At 42.3% G+C, this 25,866-nt stretch overlaps 1 protein-coding gene across 5 annotated transcripts in view; it reads right to left on the bottom strand.

Moving 5' to 3' along the window:
- Positions 1-4,756: 4,756 nt before the first annotated feature.
- The window catches only part of SEC24D (SEC24 homolog D, COPII coat complex component), a 177,895-nt gene continuing 156,785 nt past the window's right edge, over positions 4,757-25,866 (bottom strand). For all 5 annotated transcript variants that reach the window (XM_073571857.1, XM_073571858.1, XM_073571856.1 and 2 more), the window contains exons 18-23: positions 25,320-25,458; positions 25,114-25,232; positions 19,061-19,240; positions 18,765-18,956; positions 8,950-9,039; positions 4,757-5,362 (exon numbers count right to left, since the gene is read on the bottom strand). In XM_073571857.1, coding sequence (XP_073427958.1) covers positions 5,222-5,362; positions 8,950-9,039; positions 18,765-18,956; positions 19,061-19,240; positions 25,114-25,232; positions 25,320-25,458 — 861 coding nt within the window. In that variant the 3' untranslated portion in view covers positions 4,757-5,221. The remainder of the gene's footprint in view (positions 5,363-8,949; positions 9,040-18,764; positions 18,957-19,060; positions 19,241-25,113; positions 25,233-25,319; positions 25,459-25,866) is intronic.

The raw sequence follows: 25,866 nt of genomic DNA, 5'->3' as shown, positions 1-25,866 counted from the left end.
ATAACGCCTGGGCGTGAAAATAAAAAAATCGTATTTTTTTTCCACAAACATGATCTTTTAGTCACCAATTTTTTTATTTTTCCAAGGGTACCAGGAAAAAGTTGTTGTCCAATTTGTCCTGAGTACGCTGATACCCCATATGTGGGAGGAAACTACTGTATGGGCACACGTCAGGGCTTGGAAGGGAAGTAGTGACATTTTGTAATGCAGACTTTGATGGAATGGTCTGCGGGTGTCATGTTGCTTTTGGAGAGCCCCTGATGTATCTAAACAGTGGAAACCCCCCACAAGTGACCCCATTTTGGAAACTAGACCCCCTAAGGAATTTATCTAGATGGGGGTTCAAAGTGCTCACCACACAAGTGCTTCACAGAAGTTTATAACGCCCGGGTGTGAAAATGAAAAAATCATTTTTTTCCACAAAAATGATATTTTTGCCCCCAATTTTTTATTTTCCTAAGGGTAACAGGAGAAATTGGATCCCAAAAGTTGTTTTGCAATTTGTCCTGAGTAGGCTGATATGAGGGGCTAAAACACTGTTTGGGCGCATGGCAGAGCTTGGAAGGGAAGGAGCACCATTTTACTTTTTCAACGTAGAATTGGCTCGAATTGAGACCAGATGCCATGTTGCATTTGGAGAGCACCTGATGTGCCCAAACAGTGGAAACCCCCCAATTATAACTCCAACCCTAACCCCAACACACCCCTAACCCTTATCTCAGCCCTAGCCCTAATGGGAAAATGGAAATAAATACATTTTCTTTTAATTTTATTATTTTTCCCTAACTAAGGGGGTGATAACGGGGGTTTGATTTACTATTTATGGCAGGTTTTTATTTTTGGCAGCTGTCGCACACTAAAAGACGCTTTTTATTGTAAAAATAGTTTTTGCATCAACACATATTGAGAGCTATAATTTTTCCATATTTTGACCCACAGAGTCATGTGAGGTCTTATTTTTTGCGGGACGAGTTGACATTTTTATTGGTATCATTTTCGGGCACGTGACATTTTTTTGATCGCTTTTTATTCCGATTTTTGGGACGCAGAATGAACAAAAACCAGCATTTCATGAATTTCTTCTGGGGGGTGCGTTTACACCGTTCCGCGTGCGGTAAAATTGATAAAGTGCATTTATTCTTCGGGTCAGTACGGTTACAGCGATACCTCATTTAGGTTTTTTATGTTTTAGCGCTTTTATGCAATGAAAACAATTTTATATACAAAATAATTATTTTTGCATCGCTTTATTCTGCGAGCTATAACTTTTTAATTTTTTTGCTGATGATGCTGTATGCTGGCTCATTTTTTTGCGGGACAAGATGACGTTTTCAGCGGTACCATGGATATTTATATGCGTCTTTTTGATCACGCGTTATTGCACTTTTTGTTCGGCGGTATGATAAATCATTATTTTTTGCTTCTTTTTTATGTTTATTTTTTAAGGGGTTCGCTAAAGGGGTTAACTAATGGGACAGTTTTATAGGGTGGGTCGTTACAGACGCGGCGATACCAAATATGTGTACTTTTATTGTTTTTTTTTTATTTCCAAAAAATGAATTTATTAGGGAATATTATTTTTATTTTTAATTTATTTAGCGATTTTTTAAAAATTTTTACCCTTTTTTTTAACTTTATTACATTGTCCTAGGGGGGACATAACTGTCATGTGACAGATCACTGATCTGTCACATCACAGATCACTGTGACAGATCAGCGATCTGTCACAGGCACTGCACAAGGCTTCCTCCTTGCCTGCGCTTTGCAGGCATGAGGAAGCCAGCTCCCTGCAGGCCCCCGAAGGTCCCCGTCGCCATCTTGGATTCGGGGACCTGCAGGGATGGAGCCCCACGCAGCAGCGCTGCACATTGCGCTGCTGTGGGGGGCTCAGGGAAGCACGGAGGGAGCCCACTCCCTGCCGATGCTTCCCTTCAACTCCCGGTACACCGCGATCGTGTTTGATCGCGGTGTGCAAGGGGTTAACGTGTCGGGGGCGGTCCGTGACCGCCCCTGACACATTGTGCTGGGTGTCAGCTGTGATTATCAGCTGACACCCGGCCGCGATCAGCGGCGCTCACCACGTGGGCGCCGCTGATCGCTGTGACGTACGATCCCGTCCCTGGGAATTAAGTCCCAGGGCACATGGACGGGATAGTACGTCACATGACAGAAAGGGGTTAACATACACCCCACTACTGGAGATGGTCAAAGTCAAGTTTACAATTTGGAGTTAACTCCCGCTGTCAATGGCCGGGCGTATTAACTTAATTAAAATGATACTACTTCCTAAACTCAGTTACTCTCTTCAATATAGTGCCGTGGTGGTGCCCAGATCCTTTTTTGCGAACTTGAATTCCCAAATTACATCCTTTATATGGGGGAAGACGAGACCCAAACTCAGGCTGTCCACTCTGCAGAGACCTAAAAAAGGGGGGGGCCGCATTACCAGACTTTTTTCTGTATTATCTGGCTGGGCAGTCCAGAACTATAAGTGTGTGGATGCCTGGGGGGTCACCTCCCTAATTCTGAATATCATTTGCTTCATGCTGCACGGGCGGATTGTCCGCTGGGATTTTTGGAACAGGAGAAAATAAATGTTCCTCGTTTGTTACCCCTTCTTTACCTGGCATGAACAGTATGGAAACAGATTAAAAGGGTGATTGGATGTAGAGATATCATAGCTGAGATGCCTCTGTGGAATAATGGTTATCTTCCGGCATTACTTGAATACCCATCTACCGAATTCTGGATTCAATATAATGTTTAGGCGATAGGTGATCTACATGACCACAGAACTCTGATACCTTTTGAACAACTACAGATTAAATGTAATGTCCCGAGATCCCAGTTCTTTCGTTATCTACAGTTAAGGTCAACCTTCCAGTCACACATGAGATCAGTAGGTATAGACAATGCTATCTCGTCTCTGCCCTTGATAGGAATTCTTAAGGGTACCGTTACACTTAGCGATGCACCAGCGATCCCGACAATGATATGGATCGCTGGTGCATCGCTAAGTGGTCGCTAGTGAGCTGCCACACAGGCAGATCTCACCAGCAACATAGCAGGGGTCGGCGGTGGTTACTTACCTGTCAAACCTGGCGATGAAGAAGTCCTCCCGCCCGCGTCCACGCGTCGCTCGTCGGCGCCACAGGAAGCGCCCGATGAGAAATTGTCCAGGACGCTCTCGCGCGACCAGCGATGAGCAGCGGGGGAGCCAGTCGGAGGTATCAGACATAGCGATATCGCTAGCAATATCGCTGCTATGTCACAAAATTGGTGACGTTACAGCGATATTGCTAGCGATATCGCTATGTGTAACGGGGGCTTAAGACACAGGGCCCCAGGGTCTTATCTCCTCTCTGTATACATACATGCTAGCAGTGGGATCAGAGTCTACCATATAGATTTGGTTAAGGGGAAATTGGAAAGGCTCATCCCTAATGTACAGGGAGAGGAGTGGGAGGAAATGTTGGAGTCTCCGATCAAGGTATCGCCGTCTGTCAATAATAGGATGATACAATTATATATTATTAATCAATCATATTTGACTCCAACTCGGCGCTTTAAGATGGGCCGATACCAATCATCGGAATGTTTAAGATGCCATTCTTTGGATGCAGACTTTGTCCACATGATCTGGCAGTGTCCTATTATTGCACAATATTGGAAGGAGGTGACATCATTGTTAACATCCCTGGTACAAGTCCCCGTTCCCCTTGAGCCACTGGTTTGTTTATTTGGGGTATGGGATGAGGAGACATTGGATCAATATACTGGGATCATTTTGCGGGAGACGCTGTTTATGGCACGAAAGGTACTGGCACTGCGGTGGATGGGAGGTTCATCTCCCTCTCTTGGGTTCTGGATCAATTTAGTGAACTCTATCATCCCGTATGAGCACACGCTGTATCAAAATAGAGGATGCCCGGGTAAATTCGAGAAGATTTGGGAGAGATGGAACTCCTCTCACCTCACCTTGTAGATTGGAGGTATCACATAATAGATGGATAAATATGGGTACTAGGCTGCAAAATAGTTGTTTTTTTGTAGATATAGGTTTAGTTTAAAAGTTAGATAGTTTTTTACCACGTGAGCAATAACAAAGACCAGTATGCTTTAATTGATATTGCTTTATTCTGTAATACGACTGGTATGCATAGTGTGTTTGGTATTTTATGTCATATGGAACATGTATATTCTGTACAATATTTTATATCCATGTACAAGTTTGTGCATTGCATACCCTGTTTGTGGCTTAATAAGCTAATTAAAAAAAAAAACAAAAAACTGGTTTTATTAGCCTGGGAGAAAAAAAGAAAGTAATTTTGGTCTCTTAAAGACTGTATAGCACAGAAAATAAAGTATGTTATTGCTTAATAAATAAGCTACTTCGTACACAATATCCTCTAAAAAATGTGTCTATTAAATGGCTATCTTAGTAGCCGGATTGTAAAATAGGTGCTTTCTAGTGGCTTAAACTGTTTCACTGATATGTCATGAGCTTTTCATGACTTATCCATCCATTCTTGTTTAATAGTGACATCCGTTTAAAGGCTAGGTCATGAAAGCTATTGAAAAACGTTGTACTTATCCAGAAAACCACTACTCATCGGCTATTAGTGACAAATACCAGTATTACGCATTTGTCATCAGCCTCTATTTAGGTTGAGAGCTTTTTCTGATGTATATGTCAAATGTAATGTGTACAGGTTGCTTCCTTACGTACTATAAGAAGTAGCTTCAAACCAAAACATCTCTTTTTGATTTTATTGGCATTGAGATTCACAAATATATCACAAAATTCCTGGATCTTAAATGAACCTTGTACTGGACAATTTATTTAGAGAAAAGTTAAGAAAAATCTACCTAGCTATGAAGCCATCGCAATGTGATTAGAGACAGAATATTCTAATTCAATTTTCAGACATAAATAAGTACAAATTGCTTCCTTCTTTGAACACACCTGCATACTGTACATATTTCCTCCTTTACAAACATATATGTATAGCCCTTTAAGTTGCTAATCAAGCAAGACATCTTTTGTGTCAAAAAGAGAAATGATTCGTCTCTAAATGTGAGCCCTTACTCAAAGAAATGATGGACGTTGTGAACCTGCTCACATGAGGTCCTGAAGTACACACTACCCAACTGCTAATGATAGCACGGCGCCGTGTGTTAGCTGATAAGTATGCAGACGGTTCATCTTTTTCCATGTGGCTTATGTAAGAAGTTGGCGGATCTCCTTGTGAACACAGCACAGAAAATCCATGTATGAGCTTCCTCCTAGTAGGCCTTTGTCTTCAACCAGTAACTGTCTAAAAGCCATCTCTGCCTTGTCCTTCTGCTTCACCAACACAAGCTGTAAGATTAGCAAAAGACATAAAAGCGATTGATATTACTGTTTTCTATTAAAATCAAAGAATTACTAAATTCACATACATGATAATATAAAAAGGCCACTTCTGCTCTCTGGCTTTTAATATATGGCTTCACACGAGACCTCAAGCAACTTGGATTGTCTGTCTCTCCACACTTCCTCCAGACTCTGGGGCCTTGATTTCCAAGGTCTAGTGTGAAGTATGTACAATCAATGATGGTTTGAGGAGCCATGTCATCTGCTGGTGTAGATCCGCTGTGTTTTATCAAGACCAAAGTCAGCACAGCGGTCTACCAGGAAATTTTAGAGCTCTTCATGCTTCCCTCTGCCGACAAGCTATTGGGAGATGGAAATTTCATTCTCCAGCACGACTTGGCACCTGTCCACACTGCCAAAAGTAACAGTTCCCGGTTTAAAAACAACAGTATCACTGTGCTTGATTGTCCAGCAAACTCTCCTGACCTTAACCACATAAAGAATCTATGGGGTATTGTCAAGAGGAAGATGAGAGACACCAGACCCAACAATGAAGACGAGCTGAAGGCTGCTATCAAAGCAACCTGGGCTGCCATAACACCTCAGCTGTGCCACAGGCTGATCACCTCCATGCAATGCAGCATTGATGCAGAAATTTATGCAAAAGGAGCCCCCACCAAGTATCGAGTGCGTTTACTGAGCAGACATTTCAGTAGGTCAAGATTTCGGATTTTAAAATCATTTTTCAAGCTGGTGTTATAAAGTATTCTAATTTATTGAGATAATGACTTTTGGTTTTCATTGGCTGTAAGCCATAATCATCAACATTAACAGAAATAAACACTAGAAATAGATCATTCTGTTTGTAATGATTCTATCTGAGTTTCACTTTTTGTATTGAAGAACTGAAATAAATTAACTTTTTGATGATATTCTAATTTTGTGAGATGCACCTGTATATATAAATCATATATAGTAGATTATAGCTCAGTCTGCTGTCCTGCTAGGAGGTTCAGGGCTGTGGAGTTGGAGTCGGTAAAAAATGGACCGACTCCTAAAATATACAATAAAGTGGGCACAGTACTACAGTGCAGGATGTGCTGTAAATGTTTTCATAAGAATTTGGGAACGTTATAAAATGTCCTATAAATGTCTGTTCTGTTCCTGATCTAAGGATCTCGGCTTTTAGTTGATAGATGAATCTGTGCTGCACTTTATGTACATGGTCAGTAGTGAGGCCGTGCTGTGGAGTCGTAGTGGACATGAATCTGTGCTGCACTTTATGTACATGCTGAGTAGTGAGGCAGTGCTGTGGGGTCATAGTGGAGATGAATCTGTGCTGCACTTTATGTACATGCTCAGTAGTGACCAGTGCTGGGGAGTCGTAGTGGAGATGAATCTGTGCTGCACTTTATGTACATGCTCAGTATTGAGGCTGTTCTGTGGAGATGAATCTGTGCTGCACTTTATGTACAGTACATGCTCAGTAGTGACCAGTGCTGTGGAGTCGTAGTGGAGATGAATCTGTGCTGCACTTTATGTACATGCTCAGTATTGAGGCTGTTCTGTGGAGATGAATCTGTGCTGCACTTTATGTACAGTACATGCTCAGTAGTGACCAGTGCTGTGGAGTCGTAGTGGAGATGAATCTGTGCTGCACTTTATGTACATGCTCAGTAGTGACCAGTGCTGTGGGGTTGTAGTGGAGATGAATCTGTGCTGCACTTTATGTACATGCTCAGTAGTGAGGCCGTGCTGTGGAGTCGTAGTGGAGATGAATCTGTGCTGCGCTTTATGTACATGCTCAGTAGTGAGGCAGTGCTGTGGAGTCGGAGAGTCGGAGTCCATTTTGTCGGAGTTGGTATAAAATGAACAGACTCCTAAAATATATAATAAATCGGGTACAGTAGTTCACTGCGTTATGTGCTGTAAATGTTTCCATAGGAATTTGGGAAAGTTATGAAATGTCCTATAAATGTCTGTTCTGTTCCTGATCTAAGGATCTCGGCTTTTAGTTGAGATGGATCTTTGCTGCACTTTATGTACATGCTCAGTAGTGACCAGTGCTGTGGGGTCGTAGTGGAGATGAATCTGTGCTGCACTTTATGTACATGCTCAGTAGTGAGGCGGTGCTGTGGAGTCGGAGAGTCGTAGTCCATTTTGTCGGAGTCGGTATAAAACGGACAGACTCCTAAAATATATAATAAATCGGGTACAGTAGTTCAATGCGTTATGTGCTGTAAATGTTTCCATAGGAATTTGGGAAAGTTATGAAATGTCCTATAAATGTCTGTTCTGTTCCTGATCTAAGGATCTCGGCTTTTAGTTGAGATGGATCTTTGCTGCACTTTATGTACATGCTCAGTAGTGAGGCAGTGCTGTGGGGTCGTAGTGGAGATGAATCTGTGCTGCACTTTATGTACATGCTCAGTAGTGACCAGTGCTGTGGAGTCGTAGTGGAGATGAATCTGTGCTGCACTTTATGTACATGCTCAGTAGTGACCAGTGCTGTGGAGTCGCAGTGGAGATGAATCTGTGCTGCACTTTATGTACATGCTCAGTAGTGAGGCAGTGCTGTGGAGTCATAGATTAGATGAATCTGTGCTGCGCTTTATGTACATGCTCAGTAGTGATCAGTGCTGGGGAGTCGTAGTGGAGATGAATCTGTGCTGCACTTTATGTACATGTTCAGTAGTGATCAGTGCTGTGGAGTCGCAGTGGAGATGAATCTGTGCTGCACTTTATGTACATGCTCAGTAGTGAGGCAGTGCTGTGGAGTCATAGATTAGATGAATCTGTGCTGCGCTTTATGTACATGCCCAGTAGTGACCAGTGCTGTGGAGTTGTAGTGGAGATGAATCTGTGCTGCACTTTATGTACATGCTCAGTAGTGATCAGTGCTGGGGAGTCGTAGTGGAGATGAATCTGTGCTGCACTTTATGTACATGTTCAGTAGTGATCAGTGCTGTGGAGTTACAGTGTAAGTTGAATCTGTGCTGCACTTTATGTACATGCTCAGTAGTGAGGCAGTGCTGTGGGGTCGTAGTGGAGATGAATCTGTGCTGCACTTTATGTACATGTTCAGTAGTGACCAGTGCTGTGGAGTCCTAGATGAGATGAATCTGTGCTGCACTTTATGTACATGCTCAGTAGTGAGGCTAGTGAGGCAGTGCTGTGGGGTCGTAGTGGAGATGAATCTGTGCTGCACTTTATGTACCGTACATGCTCAGTAGTGAGGCCGTGCTGTGGAGTCGGGCATCAGGGAAATTGAGGAGTCTGAAGTTTGTCTTACCGATTCCACTGCCCTGAGGAGGTTGATTTGATTAAACAAAATCATACTGTCATCTTCCAGCTTGTTAAAGTAAAGACTTTTCTAAATCTGTGCTTGACATATCGTAGCTGTCAGCATTTTCAAAACTACTGAAGGTTCACAACTGCTGAAGAGACACATATAGGAGATCGCAAACCAAATATGTAAGCTATACTAGTGACCAATAAAATGGCCAATCTTTTCACTATTCCTTAAGATGATCCTAATATACAGTATAATCGATTATTGGTGACTTTTTCTTTATTTCAGAAGAAACTTATACCTTCATAGAGTAGGAACTTTTGCTCTGAATGGCTTCCATAATTGTTCTTAGCTTCTTGGAATGAGGGCTGTCCAGTTCAGGAACAGATGTCTGTGAAGAAATTAAACATTTTAAAAAAAATAAAACATGGCGACATCTATAACACTTCTAGGAAACCTATAAAAACCATTACATCACTATGACTACTAGGGTTGTATAGCAGATATTACAGCCGTCATCTATTGTTTTTAGGGCACATTCACACATCTGCTTTTCTGCTGTGTTGTTCTGCTGTGTTGTTCATTTTAAAATGGATAGCACCACTGACCCATGGAGTATAATGGAACTATGCGCAAATCTTGTGTGGTGGTCATTATCAAAACCCTGTAAAGGCCCAAACTTTTAGTGTTTTCTGTGCTTTCATTTTTTCCCCATTCCTTCTCAAAGAGCCACATTTTTATTCTTCTGTCGACATCTTGCTGAATGGGCGGTTCTCTTCTTATACTGCTAGAACCGCCGATTAGCCCGACCTCGAAGTCGGCTGACTGATGAATGTGTAAAACAGCACAGACTTCCAGCAAAGCTCTGCTGTGCCTCCACCCCAGATATTTGCATATCATGAAGCTAATTTGTTTAGAACATACTCTATTCTTCTGTACACAACTGTCAAACTGAGTTTCTTCGCACATATACCGTGGGAAAAATAAATATTTGATACACTGCCGATTTTGCAAGTTTTCCCACCTACAAAGAATGGAGAGGTCTGTAATTTTTATCGTACTGGCACTTCAACTGAGAGGGACAGAATCTAAACAAAAATCCAGAAAATCACATTGTATGATTTTTACATAATTAACTTGCATTTTATTGCATGAAATAAGTATTTGATCAGCTACCCAGAAGCAAGAATTTTGGCTCTCACAGAGCTTTTAGTTTTTCTTTAAGAAGTCCTTCTAATCTGCACTCATTACCTGGAATAATTGCACCTGTTTGAACTTGTTACCCATATAAAAGACACCTGTCCACACATTCAATCACATTCCAACTTCTCCACCATGGCCAAGACCAAAGAGCTAAGCTAAGGCCACCAAGAACAAAATTTAGACCTACACAAGGCTGACATGGGCTACAGGACAATAGGCAACAAGTGTTGGAACAACTATTACAAAATGGAAGAAACACAATTACAAAATGGAAGAAACACAAGATGACTGTCAATCTTCCTCGGTCTGGACTCCATGCAAGATCTCAACTCGTGGGGGAAGGATGATTCTGAGAAAGGTCAGGAATCAATTCAGAACTACACAGAAGGTCCTGGTCAATGACCTGAGGAGAGCTGGGGCCACAGTCTCAAAAACATTACTGTTAGTTCTATGGTTTCCTATGAAGTGGACGCTGGGAAAATGGCCACCGAGGGTGGCGCAGATGGAGATGTCGGCACCAAGATCTCGGGAGATGAGATCTTGGTGCTGAGATCTCATCTCCTGAGATCTTGGTGCCGAGATCTCCATCTGCGCATGCGCCGCCCCCCGGCAGCCATTTTCCCAGAGTCCAACGCATACGAAACCATGGAATGGCGGGGGCTCTGGCCTTTCACAAAATGTCAGCAGAGCCCCCACAGCACTGGAGACACCAGCAGCAGCACGAGACACCCGCAGCGGCGCGCCGCACATCAGAACACCCACTCATCCCAGCCAGCAGCATCACCCCACTCCTGTCTCCTCCAGAAGCGACCCTGGGACCCCGCTTCACTGCAGCCACCATCGTCGGTAAGCAATAAGACGCATGGATTATAAGAAATAATAATAAGAAACACCACCATTTTATTAAAAAAATTTTTTCCTATTTTTCACCTCAAAATTTGGGGTGCGTCTTATAATCCGGAACATCTTATAATCTGGTACATGGTACATTTGCATCTAGACTTTTTTCCACCACACTGCGCCGGAGTGGAGTGACGAGCATGGTATGAGATTTCACCAAGATATGCAGAAAAAAAAAAATCAAGGAAAATGCAATCCATCAATGCTTGCAGATCACTGTTGGACAATTGTAAGAGATGAACCGATGCAGGAGTACAAGAGACAAGCAAAAAGGAGTTGTCACTAAATGAGGACCTAATGTTGCAGTGCAATGTCTGTAACGGTTTATAATTCACAATAGTGTTTAGGCTACTTTCACACAGGTTTTTTCCAACAGGCAGGATCCGGCTATTTTTAGAAAAATCGGATCCGGCGTAAATTTTGGAGAACTGAAGAAACGGATCCGTTTCTCCGCCGGATCTGCCTAGCAGGTTTATATCTGTTTCCTGGGGGCTGGCCAATTGGATCTGAGCAGACTTAAAAAACCGGATTCGGTGGCCGGATCCGTCTTTTTCCGGATTCGGCGCATTCCGATGCCCATAGACTTCCATTGTCGCAAAAAGCTGGAAGCGCTAAATCCGGCGCTGTCCGGTTTTTCGCCGCAAACAAATAAGTTACTAGAGAAGTTTTTTCCAGACGTTCCTTCTTCAAAGGAAGAAGAAACACCGAAATGCGCGTCGGGGGCAGACGTGGCAGCTTTCTGACACATTAATCGGTAATATAATATTTCATGCACTTTATGGTGGTTCATCAGGATTTGCATTATAGAAGGTTAAATCCCTAAGGGAAAAAAACTTTATCTAACGGCACTATTTGCACTTTATCATTAGTTGCACACAGACACTTCATTATTTATTAGGCAGCTTCTCATTGTTTTTTCATGTTTCATTTTGCATGAAGGATGATTGTTCACCTTTTAATTTTTGCATCATGATGATGTTGGCACTATGCCTTACTATGTATATGGCTGTTTAAAAATGAGTTTTTGTAAGAAAAACTTCTTTTCATCAGTTGTATGTCTAATGAATTTATCTGCTGCTACCTTTAATGGGTTTACTTGCTGCTAGTTATAACTATTTATGGGCCACTGAGCTATATAGTGATAATTTTGCCTATGGCTATGAGTTAGTTTCTGCCTGTCTTCTGGTTGATTAAGTAGCACCCATTATTTTGACATGTACTTGTGTGTGAATTAATAAATTTATCTATATATTTTCATACATTCCTTGTACTTTATGAGGGTATAATTGTTTCCAACTTTAGAAAATATGTAGAAGTGTAATTGATCTCATTGGCGTCTGTTACAAACCCCCAAATATAACAGAAATCATGGAAAGTTTACTACTAAGGCAGATACATGAAGCTGCAACCCATAATGAGGTCCTTGTTATGGGGGACTTTAACTACCCGGATATTAACTGGGAAACAGAGACCTGCGAAACCCATAAAGGCAACAGGTTTCTGCTAAAAAACAAGAATAATTATCTTTCACAATTGGTGCAGAATCCAACCAGAGGAGCAGCACTTTTAGACCTAATACTATCTAACAGACCTGACAGAATAACAAATCTGCAGGTTGTTGGGCATCTAGGAAATAGCGACCACAATATTGTACAGTTTCACTTGTCTTTCGCTAGAGGGACTTGTCAGGGAGTCACAAAAACACTGAACTTTAGGAAGGCAAAGTTTGACCAGCTTAGAGATGCCCTTAATCTGGCTGACTGGGACAATGCCCTCAGAAATAAGAATACAGATAATAAATGGGAAATGTTTAAGAACATCCTTAATAGGCTCTGTAAGCGGTTTATACCTTGTGGGAATAAAAGGACAAGAAATAGGAAAAACCTAATGTGGCTAAACAAAGAAGTAAGAGGGGCAATTAACAGTAAAAAGAAAGCATTTAAACTACTAAAGCAGGATGGCACCATTGAAGCTCTAAAAAATTATAGGGAGAAAATTTTTTTATCTATAAAACTAATTAAGGCTGCCAAAAAGGAAACAGAGAAGCAAATTGCTAAGGAGACTAAAAGGCCCTTTACACATAGTGATATCGCTAGCAATATCGCTAAAGTGTCACCGATTTTGTGACGCAGCAACGATATTGCTAGCGATATCGCTACATGTGATACTTACCTCCGACCGGCTCCCCTGCTGGCTATCGTTGATCGCACAAGATCGGCCTGGTCCATTTCTCGTCATCGGCTTCCTGCTGGCGCTGACGAGCGAGACATGAACGCGGGCGGAAGAAGACATCATAGCTGCGTCTGAAAGGTAAGTACGACCACCGACCGCTACTACGTCGCTGGTGAGATCTGCCTGTTTGGCAGCTCACTAGCGACCATTTAGCGATGCACTAGGGATCCTGACCGGGTCGTATCGTGGTCGGGATCGCTGGTGCATCGCTAAATGTAAAGGGGCCTTAAAACTAATCCCAAACTGTTCAACTATATCAATAGTAAAAGAATCCTAAGTGAAAGTGTAGGCCCCTTAAAAAATTGTGAGGAAAGAATGGTTGTAGATGACGAGGAAAAACCGAATATATTAAACACCTTCTTCTCCACGGTACTCACATTGGAAAATGAAATGCTAGGTGAAATGCTGAGAGACAAAGAAAACACGATATTAAGGGTCACCAATCTAACCCAAAAAGAGGTGTGAAACCGGCTAAATAAGATTAAAATAGATAAATCTCAGGGTCCGGATGGCATACACCCATGAGTACTAAGAGAACTAAGTAATGTAACAGATAAACCATTATTTCTTATATTTAGAGACTCTGTAGTGACGGGGTCTGTTCCACAGGACTGGCGCTTAGCAAATGTGGTACCAATATTCAAAAAGGGCTCTAAAAGTGAACCTAGAAATTATAGGCCAGTAAGTCTAACCTCTATTGTAGGCAAAATATTTGAAGGGTTTCAGAGGGATGTTATTCTGGATTATCTCAATGAGAATAACTCTTTAACTCCGTATCAGCATGGGTTTATGAGCAATCGCTCCTGTCAAACCAATCTACGGTAATCAGTTTTTATGAATGAAAATGAGAATGCTGGGTCTGGGGGAAAATGTGTGTAAATGGGTAAGTAACTGGCTTAATGATAGAAAGCAGAGGGTGGTTATAAATGGCATATTCTCTAACAGGGTCACTGTTACCAGTGGTGTACCGCAGTGGTCGGTGTTGGGATCTATTCTCTTCAACATATTTATTAACGATCTGGTAGAAGCTTTACACAGTAAAATATCGATATTTTCAGATGATACAAAACTATGTAAAGCAGTCAATACAAGAGAAGATAATATTCTGCTACAGATGGATCTGGATAAGTTGGAAACTTAGGCCGAAAGGGTGGCAGATGCGGTTTAACAATGATAAATGTAAGGTTATACACATGGCAAGAAGGAATTAATATCACCAATACACACTGAACGGGAAACCACTGGGTAAATCTGACATGGAGAAGGACTTGGGGATCCTAGTTAATAACAAACTTACCTGGAGCAGCCAGTGGCAGGCAGTGGCTGCCAAGGCAAATAGGATCATGGGGTGCATTAAAAGAGGTCTGGATACACATGCTGAGAGCATTATACTGCCTCTGTACAAATCCCTGGTTAGACCGCACATGGAGTACTGTGTACAGTTTTGGGCACCAGTGCTCAGGAGGATATAATGGAACTAGAGCGGGTACAAAGGAGGGCAACAAAAAAAATAAAGGGGATGGGGAAACTACAATACTCAGAGAGATTAGCAAAATTAGGATTATCTTGTCAAGAAAAAAGACAACTGAGGGGCAATCTAATAACCAAGTATAAGTATATAAGGGTACAATACAAATATCTCTCCGAGGATATGTTTATATCAAGGAAGGTGATGTTCACAAGGGGGCATTCTCTGCGTCTGGAGAAGAGAAGGTTTTTCCACCAACAGAGAGGATTCTTTACTGTTAGGACAGTGAGAATCTGGAATTCCTTGCCTGAGGAGGTGGTGATGGCGAACTCAGTCGAGGGGTTCAAGAGAGGCCTGGATGTCTTCCTGGAGTGTAACAATATTGTATCTTACAGTTATTAGGTTATTTAGAAGGACGTAGATCTGGGGACTTATTCAGACAGAATATAGGCTGAACTGGATGGACAAATGTCTTTTTTCAGCCTTGCTAACTATCTGATAGCTGTTTTCCAGCAAAGCTCAAGTGTTTTTCACTACGCTTTGCTGTGTTACCACAATGGAGCTTGAAATAACCATTGTGAAACACATCAGAGCTGAGATTGAGGACTGCTTAAGACAGATTAGTGATGCAAAAATGTAAAGCCGCTTTCTTGATACGTAAGGCAGAGGATTTCCTGCTATGTACATATCAACAGAGAGGTATTTACAGTTTTACATCACTGATCTGTCTACAGTAAAAATCAAACACAGCTCAGCCCTGCCATGCTTCCACAATGGCTATTTTCAGCTGACACTCAGCAGAGTGGAGTGCAGGACTGATATTTTGTGCTGGAAACAAGCTAAGGGTAAGTGCACACGTTTACCTGCAGATTAGCCTGCGGTTTTGCCCTGCGGTTTCACACCTCCTAAATGGATAAAGTGTGAAACCGCAGCGGAATCCGCACAAAGAATTGACATGCTGCGGATTGTAACCTGCAGCAGATCTGCGCGGAAAAATCCGCAGCATGTGTACAGCGTTTTTCAGTTTACCATTGAAAACAATGGTACTGTACAACGCACCTAAATCTGCTGCGGACCTGCAGGGCTAAAACCTCTGCGGATCTGCAGCAGAATCTGCACCGTGTGCACATAGCCTAACATTTCAGTGATATAAAAACACATGCTATTATATTGATGTATAAGGCAGAAGATAAAATTCATCTTTCAGAAGTGTGCACAGGACCATACGGTGTAAAGAAATATAGAGTATGCTTTGAACATAGAATACTTTCTATGTCAGTGCTTTAAGCATATCAGAGCCGTGATGGAATCCAGTTCAAAAGCTTGACAAGAAATAGTTGTACTACAGCAGAATGCATCTAGCAGAGCCTGGTCTGGCATCATTAGGTAAATGGGGCATATTTAAAAATTAGTTATATTGCCATAAATTAATATATATTTTTGTAATTTTGGGAATAACCCTTTACGCAAACTTCATCAAGTCTAATACATCTATGTAATAATGTATGCAGCTTATATTGTGACAATTGATTCCAGATTTGCTTTAAAAAGGAACCTGTCAGCAGGATTTGCACAGACACTGACACTGTCATGTCGGCGCCATTATACTGATTACAATGATACCTTGGTTGATAAAATCCGTCTTGTGGTTGTTGTTTAATCTTTATATTCAGTTCTGAGTTAATGATATGCCCATGTTCCTGGACGACCTGTGGGGGGGGCCCTCATGTGGTGCTCAGCTTACATATTCATAATGCAGACAGGTCACTGATCCCTCACTGAACTGCCCCCCTAGTTAACATAATGAATATTATATATACATACTAATAGATGTCTGTGACAAATAATTAGTACAGTGCGTGTGCAGCTTACTGTATTTAATTAATAAAAGATTATTTCTCTGAAAAAAATGGCGTGGGGTCCTGCGCAACTTTCGGAACCAGCAGAGGGAAAGCCAACGGCTGGGGACCGATGTTTATTGCCTGGGAAGGGGGTAATACCCAAGGAGCTTCCCAGGCTATTAATATCAGCTCACAGCTGTATAATTAGCCTTTACTGGCTATTAAAATGGTGTACCCTAAAAAATTGATGTAGGGTCCCCCTATTATTAATAACAAGCAAAGGCTGTACAGACAGCTGCGGGCTGATATTAATAGCCTAGGAAGGGACCATGGATACTGGCCCCCCCACGCTAAAAATATAAGCTCTCAGCCGCCCCAGAAAAAGCGCATCTCTAAGATGCGCCAATTCTGGTACTTAGCCTTCCTCTTCCCACTTGCCCTGTAAAATAAAATAACTCACGGAACAGTGCAATATAAAATCACCTTATAATAATAAAAATATCGCACCCATGGAAAATAAAAGGGACAAATCGGATGATGTAAACACTTTTATTTTGCCTCTTGAGTCGTCTTTGTACATTTACCTTGATGGATTAGATTCACTTCTCTATTTTATAGCACTGCACTTTATTTGTAGTCATATGTTTACTTTTTGCTGCACAGATTTATATATATCTGCACTTTATATAACATCATGAATTATTTTTATCTTGCTGTTTGCATATTAATGTTATATTGGCACTAGCACCTTATTTATTTTGTCTTACCTTGTATTGTGCGATATTATTTTAATATATAGCATAAGTGCTTACTATTGTCCCCGGTTGTGCCTTATCCATGGCATTGGCATCCCCTCATTTCTTACATTATATTTGACTAGATTAAGGCCCGATGCTATCGCATCGGGAGGATAGAGGAGCAAGGCAGCAGTAGTTATGAAGTGGTAGAGGCAAATTGGCCCTGTAATTAGACACCGGCAGTGAACAGGCAGAGGAGCAAGGCAACACGTCCGCACAGCAAGTCGGCGTGAGGTAAATGACGAAATTCCGCGGGATCCAAGATCGGCGAAATCCCGCGATACTCAAGATGGCGTCGCCGCAAGAACATGTCGCCGGCGTGGACGACGTCGGGATCCAGGATGGCGTCGGCGAAATCTCGCGAGAGTTCGTCGACACCATCTTGGATCCCGATGTCGTCCACGCCGGCAACATGTTCTTGCCGCAACGCCATCTTGAGTATCGCGGTATTTCGCCGATCCAAGATGGCGTCGCCGCAAGAACATGTCGCCGGCGTGGACAACATCGGGATCCAAGATGGCGCCGGCGGAAGAAGATGTCGGGGATCGTGGAGCAGCGGCGACGACGGCGTGAGTATGAGAGACGGAGTGAGAGAAAGGGTCGTATGTGGAGTGAAAGAGGGGGGGACGTGAGTGGAGATGGTGAAAGGTGAGAGGAGTGTGTGTTGAGGAGGTGTGTGTGTTGAGGAGGAGTTTGTGTTGAGGGTTAACATGGCAAGAGGTGTGTGGTGGATGTGACGTCACCAAGTTACAACCGGACGGAGGCTGCATTACAACCGGACGGAAGCTGCTTAGCGCATTTATTATTATAGATATTAATTTAATAAACTTCAATTATTGGACATATCTTCGGTTTCTTTCGTTGTTTGATTCCACTTGCCCTGTAGCAGTGGCAAGTGGGTTGATAGTTGGGGGGGGTTGATGTCACCTTTGTATTGTCAGCTGACACATTTTATTAATTAAATACATGTACAGTAAGCTGCACACACACTGTACTAATTGTATTTGTCGCAGACATCTGTGTATCTACCTTTTCTATTTGTATATTTGTATTTACTGTATGTAATCCATCTCCTCTATCCTGTCGGCTCCTGCAGCGATTTTACAGTACACGGCACATGAATTGCCGGCTTTTCTTGTATCTATCTATGATATATATATATATATATATATATATATATATATATATATATAGTGTGTGTGTGTGCTTTTTGATGAATAGTTCATTTGAAAATGATGTGTAAATGACAGAATTGCTGTATGTAATAGCTCATTTTAAAATCAAATTGCAATAAGATAGCAATCGCACTGCAGTCGGATTGTACTCGCATGACACTCGTGCGACTCTCGGAAGGGAGACTCGGACTGATTTTTCATACGTTTAGTGTCACGCCGGCCTTATCAGTATAATGGCGCCAACCTGACACTCTCTGTAGATTACTGTGCATAATCCTGCTGACAGGTTCCCTTTAAAAACAGAAGCAAAACGAATGCCACATAGGAGAAAAATGGTTATTTTTTGCACATAAAAAAACAGAAACTGAAGTGTGGATGTGATGCTAGATCAATATGTCATAGAATTTTTGTCTATGTAAAAATGTTCAATTTTGTTCTTCCCCACCATGTTTGGTCCATTAGTACTACACATAATCAGTTCCATCATGTGCATAACTTACAGCTTCTGGGGTGATGTGGGCAAAAGATGGGACATTGAAAACCCCTTGGATGAAATCTGGAGGACAACTGACTCCCATCCACAGGAACATACTTATTCCATTAGCCAAGAGGAATATTCCTCCATCAGACAAACGTTCTTCTGAGCAGCGAACAGCCGGGGGAATGACGTCACTCTTGGTGTCCATTGTGTGCTAAATAAAGATCACAACAGTGCAGTTATAACCCAAGTCTTTGCCATATATGTGACCTTTTAGCAGTCCAGCCTGCGTGCTGCTATGATTAAATAATCACTTACTAAAGGTAAAAGAAGTGGATAGTAAAAGAGCTGTGAGCTGGCCACATCCATGGACATGAGCAGCTGCCTTTGAAATGTCCTCTCATCAGTAGCAATCTCTGGGCTGCTGACCAAAACCTCGTTCTTTAACAAGCAATTCATGTAGACTGGCAGCACTTTCATGGAGTCAGGTAGGATGAGCTGAGGAATAGAGATGGCAAAATCCTAATCAGCTGCGCTGTGTTTAATGATTCATCTCTCACTTTTACAGAGCTTTAGATACCTCAAACAGATTCTGTCACGCACCATTTGCAGCTTGCGCAACTGTACATGTAGCAAAAAGACATGGAAAACATCTGTACAGCAAAAGCTGAATAGTGATTAGCCTGATTAGGAAATAAGATTCTAAGGCTGGAGTCACACATAGCGACTCACCAGCGATCCTGACAACGATATCAATGTGTCAGGATCGCTGGTGAATCGCTATGTGATTGCTGGTGAGCTGTCAAACAGACAGCTTCACCAGCAATCAGCACAGCGGCGCCGAGCGCCCGGCGTCGCTGTGCACGATAGTAACCAGCGCGCTGATGCAGGAAGCTGGTAACCAAGGTACACATCGGGTATCCAAGGGACGTGCGTCCCTCTGATACCTGATGTGTACATTAGTTACCAGCTCCCTGCATCAGCGTGCTGGTAACTAACGTACACATAGGGTATCTAAGGGACGCACGTCCCTTGGATACCCGATGTGTACGTTAGTAACCAGCTGATTGCTGGTCTCCCGCCTGTCACACGCAGCGATGCGTGGTGGCCAGCGGGAGACCAGCGACCAAAAAAAAGTCCTGGCCTTTCCTGCAGCGATCAGCGATTCCGGCAGGGGGGCCGGTCGCTGATTGCTGTCACACACAGCGATCTCGCTGGTGAGATCGCTGTTGTGTCACAAAAATTGTGACTCAGCTATGTGTGACGGGGCCTTAAGTAATCGACCTTTAATGCAATAAGCTTCCAGACAACACAACTACAGAAGGTATATAGATACACAGGATGGTTAGGCGCCAAGCACAGGTGACATATGTATGTATATATAAATATGCCAGTTATATATGGTGGATGCTATGAACGGACATATATTTCATGTATTTACATATAGACTGCGCTGTTATATCCTTACAACATAAGTATCTCCCAATGTTTCAAAGGTCAACCTTAGCGTTAACTTTAATAACTATAAAACCTGTAGACAATATGACATAAGCAAACAGTGAAAAATACTAAAACAATTAGCGATATGGTAGTAGTTAGTTTAGGTGTATGCAGAAAAAACTCCCTACCGAAAAGAAAACAAGTACGGTAATTGAATACTATTTTCTCTCTCACTCAACTGATTATAGCTAATTCCTGAAATCTAATAGTAACAGTGATATGCTTTCATTAGGGCTATCCGGGTGGTTGTGTACCAATAGCAAACGCTAATACGGCACAATAAAGTGGTCATTTTCTATCTTGCCCTCACCGACTCAAAAGATTATAGCTAGGACATGATTAAAGTAAGGACAATCACTTTTCCTAAAGTGGAGAAAGACAGGCAGATACTTTTCCATTATGCAATACCATCAGGGAGACAACTGATGTTGCGATGTGCGATGAAGGAGGAAGAAGCAGCAGGAAGCGGAAGCAGATCAGTAGAATCATGTTTTTTTTCACATTAATATGCAAAGAGAACATTATACTATGTACAGGCCAGGGAAGAGTACATTGCACAGCATGGGGAACATTATACAGTCATATGTTAAAGTTTGGGCACCCCTATTAATGTTAACCTTTTTTCTTTATAACAATTTTGTTTTTTGCAACAGCTATTTCAGTTTCATATATCTAATAACTGATGGACTCAGTTATATTTCTGGATTCAAATGAGGTTTATTGTACTAACAGAAAATGTGCAATCTGCATTTAAACAAAATTTGACCGGAGCAAAAGTATGGGCACCTCAACATAAAAGTGACATTAATATTTCGTAGATCCTCCTTTTGCAAAAATAACAGCCTCTAGTCGCTTCCTGTAGCTATTAATGAGTTCCTGGATCCTGGATGAAGGTATTTGTGACCATTCCTGTTTACAAAACAATTCCAGTTCAGTTAAGTTTGATGGTCGCTGAGCATGGACAGCCCGCTTCCAATCTACATCCATGACGAAGTGGTTCTTAGGGTCACAGAGACCAAATTCCTTGGTGTTATCATCTCTCATGATCTTGAATGGGGGAAAAACGTGGATGCTGTTATAAGAAAAGCACAACAGAGGATGTTCTTCCTGCGTCAGCTGAAAAGATATGGTTTGTCTAAGAATCTGCTGATCTTATTCTTTAATGCTGTCATCAGATCTGTGATTTGTTCCTCTCTGAGCCACTGCGCATGACAAACTCCGCTTACAAAGGACTTTCAGAACAGCAGAGAGAATTATAGGTTCCCCCTGCCTAAAATCCAGGATCTTTATGATAAGAGTATTCGATCCCACGCATTGAAAATTTCATCCGATCCCTCTCACCCGGGACACTCCTCATTCCAACTACTCCCTTCAGGACGTCGCTTCAGAGTCCCCAAATGCAGCACCAACCGCCATATGAACAGCTTCTATCCACTCTCTGTTCAACAATTAAATCGTCATGTGTAGACTATATACTGTATCTGTCTTGTTAGATGTTACTTGTTGTATCTGTTGTTATATATTATGTTGCCTCTTTGCCACAAAGAATTCCTTGTATATATGTAATATGTACTTGGCGATAATAAATTTGATTGATTGATTGATCATCCCACAGATGTTCAATGATATTCAGGTCTGGGGACTGGGATGGCCATTCCAGAACATTGTAATTGTTCCTCTGCATGAATGCCTGAGTAGATTTGGAGCGGTGTTTTGGATCTTTGTCTTGCTGAAATATCCATCCCCTGCGTAACTTCAACTTCGTCACTGATTCTTGCACGTTATTGTCAAGAATCTGCTGATACTGAGTTGAATCTATGCAACCCTCAACTTTAACAAGATTCCCGGTGCTGGCATTGGCCACACAGCCCCAAAGCATGATGGAACCTACACCAAATTTTACTGTGGGTAGCAAGTGTTTTTCTTGGAATGCTGTGTTTTTTAGCCTCCATGCATAACGCCCTTTTGTATGACCAAACAACTCAATCTTTGTTTCATCACTCCACAGGACCTTCTTCCAAAATGTAACTGGCTTGTCCAAATGTGCTTTTGCATACCTCAGGCGACTCTGTTTGTGGCGTGCTTGCAGAAACGGCTTCTTTCGCATCACTCTCCCATACAGCTTCTCCTTGTGCAAAGTGCGCTGTATTGTTGACCGATGCACAGTGACACCATCTACAGCAAGATGATGCTGCAGGTCTTTGGAGGTGGTCTGTGGATTGTCCTTGACTGTTCTCACCATTCTTCTTCTCTGCCTTTCTGATATTTTTCTTGGCCTGCCACTTCTGCGCTTAACAAGAACTGTACGTGTGTTCTTCCATTTCCTTACTATGTTCCTTACAGTGGAAACTGACAGGTTAAATCTCTGAGACAACTTTTTGTATATTTCCCCTGAAAAGCTATGTTGAATAATCTTTGTTTTCAGATCATTTGAGAGTTGTTTTGAGGAGCCCATGATGCCACTCTTCATAGGAGAATCAAATAGGAGAACTACTTGCAAGTGGCCACCTTAAATACCTTTTCTCATGATTTGATACACCTGGCTATGAAGTTCAAAGCTCAATGAGGTTACAAAACCAATTTAGTGCTTCAGGAAGTCAGTAAAAAGTAGTTAGGAGTGTTCAAATCAAGAAAATGATAAGGGTGTCCATACTTTTGCACCGGTCAAATTTTGTTTAAATGCAGATTGCACATTTTCTGTTAGTACAATAAACCTCATTTGAATTCAGAAATATAACTGAGTCCATCAGTTATTAGATATATGAAACTGACATAGCTATTGCAAAAACCAAAATTGTTATAAAGAAAAAAGGTTAACATTAATAGGGGTGCCCAAACTTTAACATATGACTGTACTTTACAGGTGCCAGAGACATAATAATATAGTATATAGGGGCAAGAAAGAGAACACTATACTATATGGGGACCACAATGGGGTCATTATATAGTAAGGGGGCCAGAATGAGGGACATTATACAATATGAGAGCAACAATGAAACCAGCAAGGGGGACATTATACTGTGTGGAGACCAGAGTAGGAACATTATACCGCATGGAGGCAAGAACGAGGAAATTACCGTATTTTGCGGCGTATAAGACGACCCCCCCAACTTTTCCAGCTAAAATAGAAAATTTTCTTAAAAGTCGGGGGTCTACTTATATGCCATGTGTCATCTTATATGCCGGGTGCGGGGGAGTGGTCCCGATGACAAAGGGAGGGTGTACGTGGAGTTATCATCCCCCTTTTACCTCATTGGTGGCAGCGGTGCTGTCTGCGGGTCTCTGTGCTGGGGGTCGGCGGCGGCTCCTCTTTGTCCAGCGTGGGGGCGCTGTGCTGGGGGCGGCTGCGGAGGCTTTCTGTCCAGCGTCGGGGCTCCTCCAGCATTTCCCCAATGCCCGGAGGCCAAGGCAGTTCCATTGCCGTGATGCGGTGGCCTCCTTGAAAATGGCCGCCAGAGCCCATCTATGCTCAGATTCAGATCTCATCTCCCGAGATCTCGGGACGAGATCTGAATCTGAGCTCGCGCGGGCTCCGGCGGCCATTTTCCCGGCGGCCACCACATCGCAGCAATGGAGCTGCCTGGGCCTCCAGGCTTTGGGGAAATGCCGGAGGAGCCCCGACGCTGGACAGAGAGCCGCCGCAGCCGCCCCCCAGCACAGCGCCCCCACGCTGGACAAAGAGGAGCCGCCGCCGCACCGCTGCCACCAATGAGGTAAAAGGGGGATGATAACACCACTTACACCCTCCCTTGTTCATCGGGACCACTCCCCCCATATGCACTCGGTGTATAAGACGACATCCGGCGTATAAGACGACCCCCGACTTTTAAGCAGATTTTCAGGGGTTAAAAAGTCGTCTTATACGCCGGAAAATACGGTATACAGTGTGATGAGAAAAATGGGGGACATTATACTGTGTGGAGCCCAGTGTAGGAACATTATACCGCATGGAGGCAAGAACGAGGAAATTATACAGTGTGATGAGAAAAATGGGGGACATTATACTATATGGGGCCACAAGTAGAGACTTTATTAATGTATAGGGCCACAATGGAGTACAATGCCTCCATTGTGGCCTCATGCATTAACAATGCCCCCCTCTGTTGGTCTCATACATTACTAATTAATAAATTATGGTCCCACAGGTTTTGATGTCCCAGATGTATGAAGGCATAAAAGAAGTAGGGGGAAAAGCAGGAAGGATGCTCTAGACGCAATCAACAAGTCATGGCTGAAAGAAGCCATAGTGATCTGGGTCAGATAAAAGACAAGAAAAGAGGAATGACTTCAATTTGATATGTTGCTGGTGAGTCACTGGATTTACTAGTTAACTTACACTACACACTATCAACAGAGCTCCTATATATACTGCCACTGGTAATCACTGTATATAGTGTATAGTTAATACAATCTACAGAGCTCCTGTGTAGAAAGTCAACAGTGATCACTGTATTACCTGTACACTTATGCTAAACACTATATACTGTCTACTGTAACACGTAAGAGTTATCTGCATAAGGCTTTAGTGTGGGCCCCAAAAGTCAATTCAGCCTGTGGGCCCTAGGTACCCCAGTCCGACACTGCTTGTTAAGTCTGTGTATTATCTACGTCTCGTAATTTTATTAAAGAGCAGAGGAAAGACAGAACAAAAAACATCATGCGCACTAGATGTAACATTGACTACATACAATTTTCTTAAAAAATCATGTTGATTTTTAAGAAAATCTGGTGTAATGCCTACGTGAGACCTCCTATGTGGGTCCAGAGGTTTTTACATAGGAAAACCAGGAAAGCTTCTGGAATACATGCCAAAAAAAGTTTCCCCCACTTAAAAAAGTGATACCAAGGAAAGAGACATCCTTGTTACATACCTGACTAACAGCTGAAGGGCTAGCGCAGTTCTTCCTGTAGCAGGCTAGAATGTGGGCTGTCTGATTTATCAAAACCTCACGGACTGTCTTCAAAGGATGATGCAGGATTGCCTTGTAAGCTGTAAGGCAACAATGGTGTTACATAATGTATAACGATTCTGAACCGTGCCATCACTTCAGTTAAGGAGGCAGCTTTCAACATTTACCTGATTTTGCAAAGAAGTTTATAAGGGCATCAGTTTCACAGCTCTTGTATATATCTGCATGTTGTGAGCTGCAGCTCAAACTGATGTTATGCACCAGCAGACGTCTCTGGCCACCAATGGTTGTGTACAGCACGGCACACTAAAGCGAGAAAATGAGGCACCAGATATATACATTAGTGGTTCATGCACCCATACTCTCTATATACATAGCATATGCAAGGAATGTGAACAAGAAAATTAAATGTACACCCAATATTTGACTTCACAGATAAGCTTTATAGTCACCACAGGGCCACTCTACATGTAGTCCTAGATTCTCCCTAACTCTTTCAATGGCTTTAATACAGTTTGAGAAATCCTATGGTTATGATATACAGCGGGTGAAATAAGTTTTGAACAAGTAACCAATTTTTTATGTAAATATATTTCTAAAGATGCTACTGACATGAAATTATCACCCGACGTTGGTAACAACCCATCCAATCCACACAGGCAAAGAATTCAAACCATAGGTGTCCATATGTGTAATAGGAAAGATGTTACCATC

This window comes from Dendrobates tinctorius, unplaced genomic scaffold (assembly GCF_039654945.1).
Source record: "Dendrobates tinctorius isolate UK_male_01 unplaced genomic scaffold, ASM3965494v1 ptg000030l, whole genome shotgun sequence".
Lineage (NCBI taxonomy): Eukaryota > Metazoa > Chordata > Amphibia > Anura > Dendrobatidae > Dendrobates > Dendrobates tinctorius.
The sequence above is the reverse complement of the archived record's forward strand: the minus strand, read 5'-3'. Positions and strand labels throughout refer to the sequence as shown.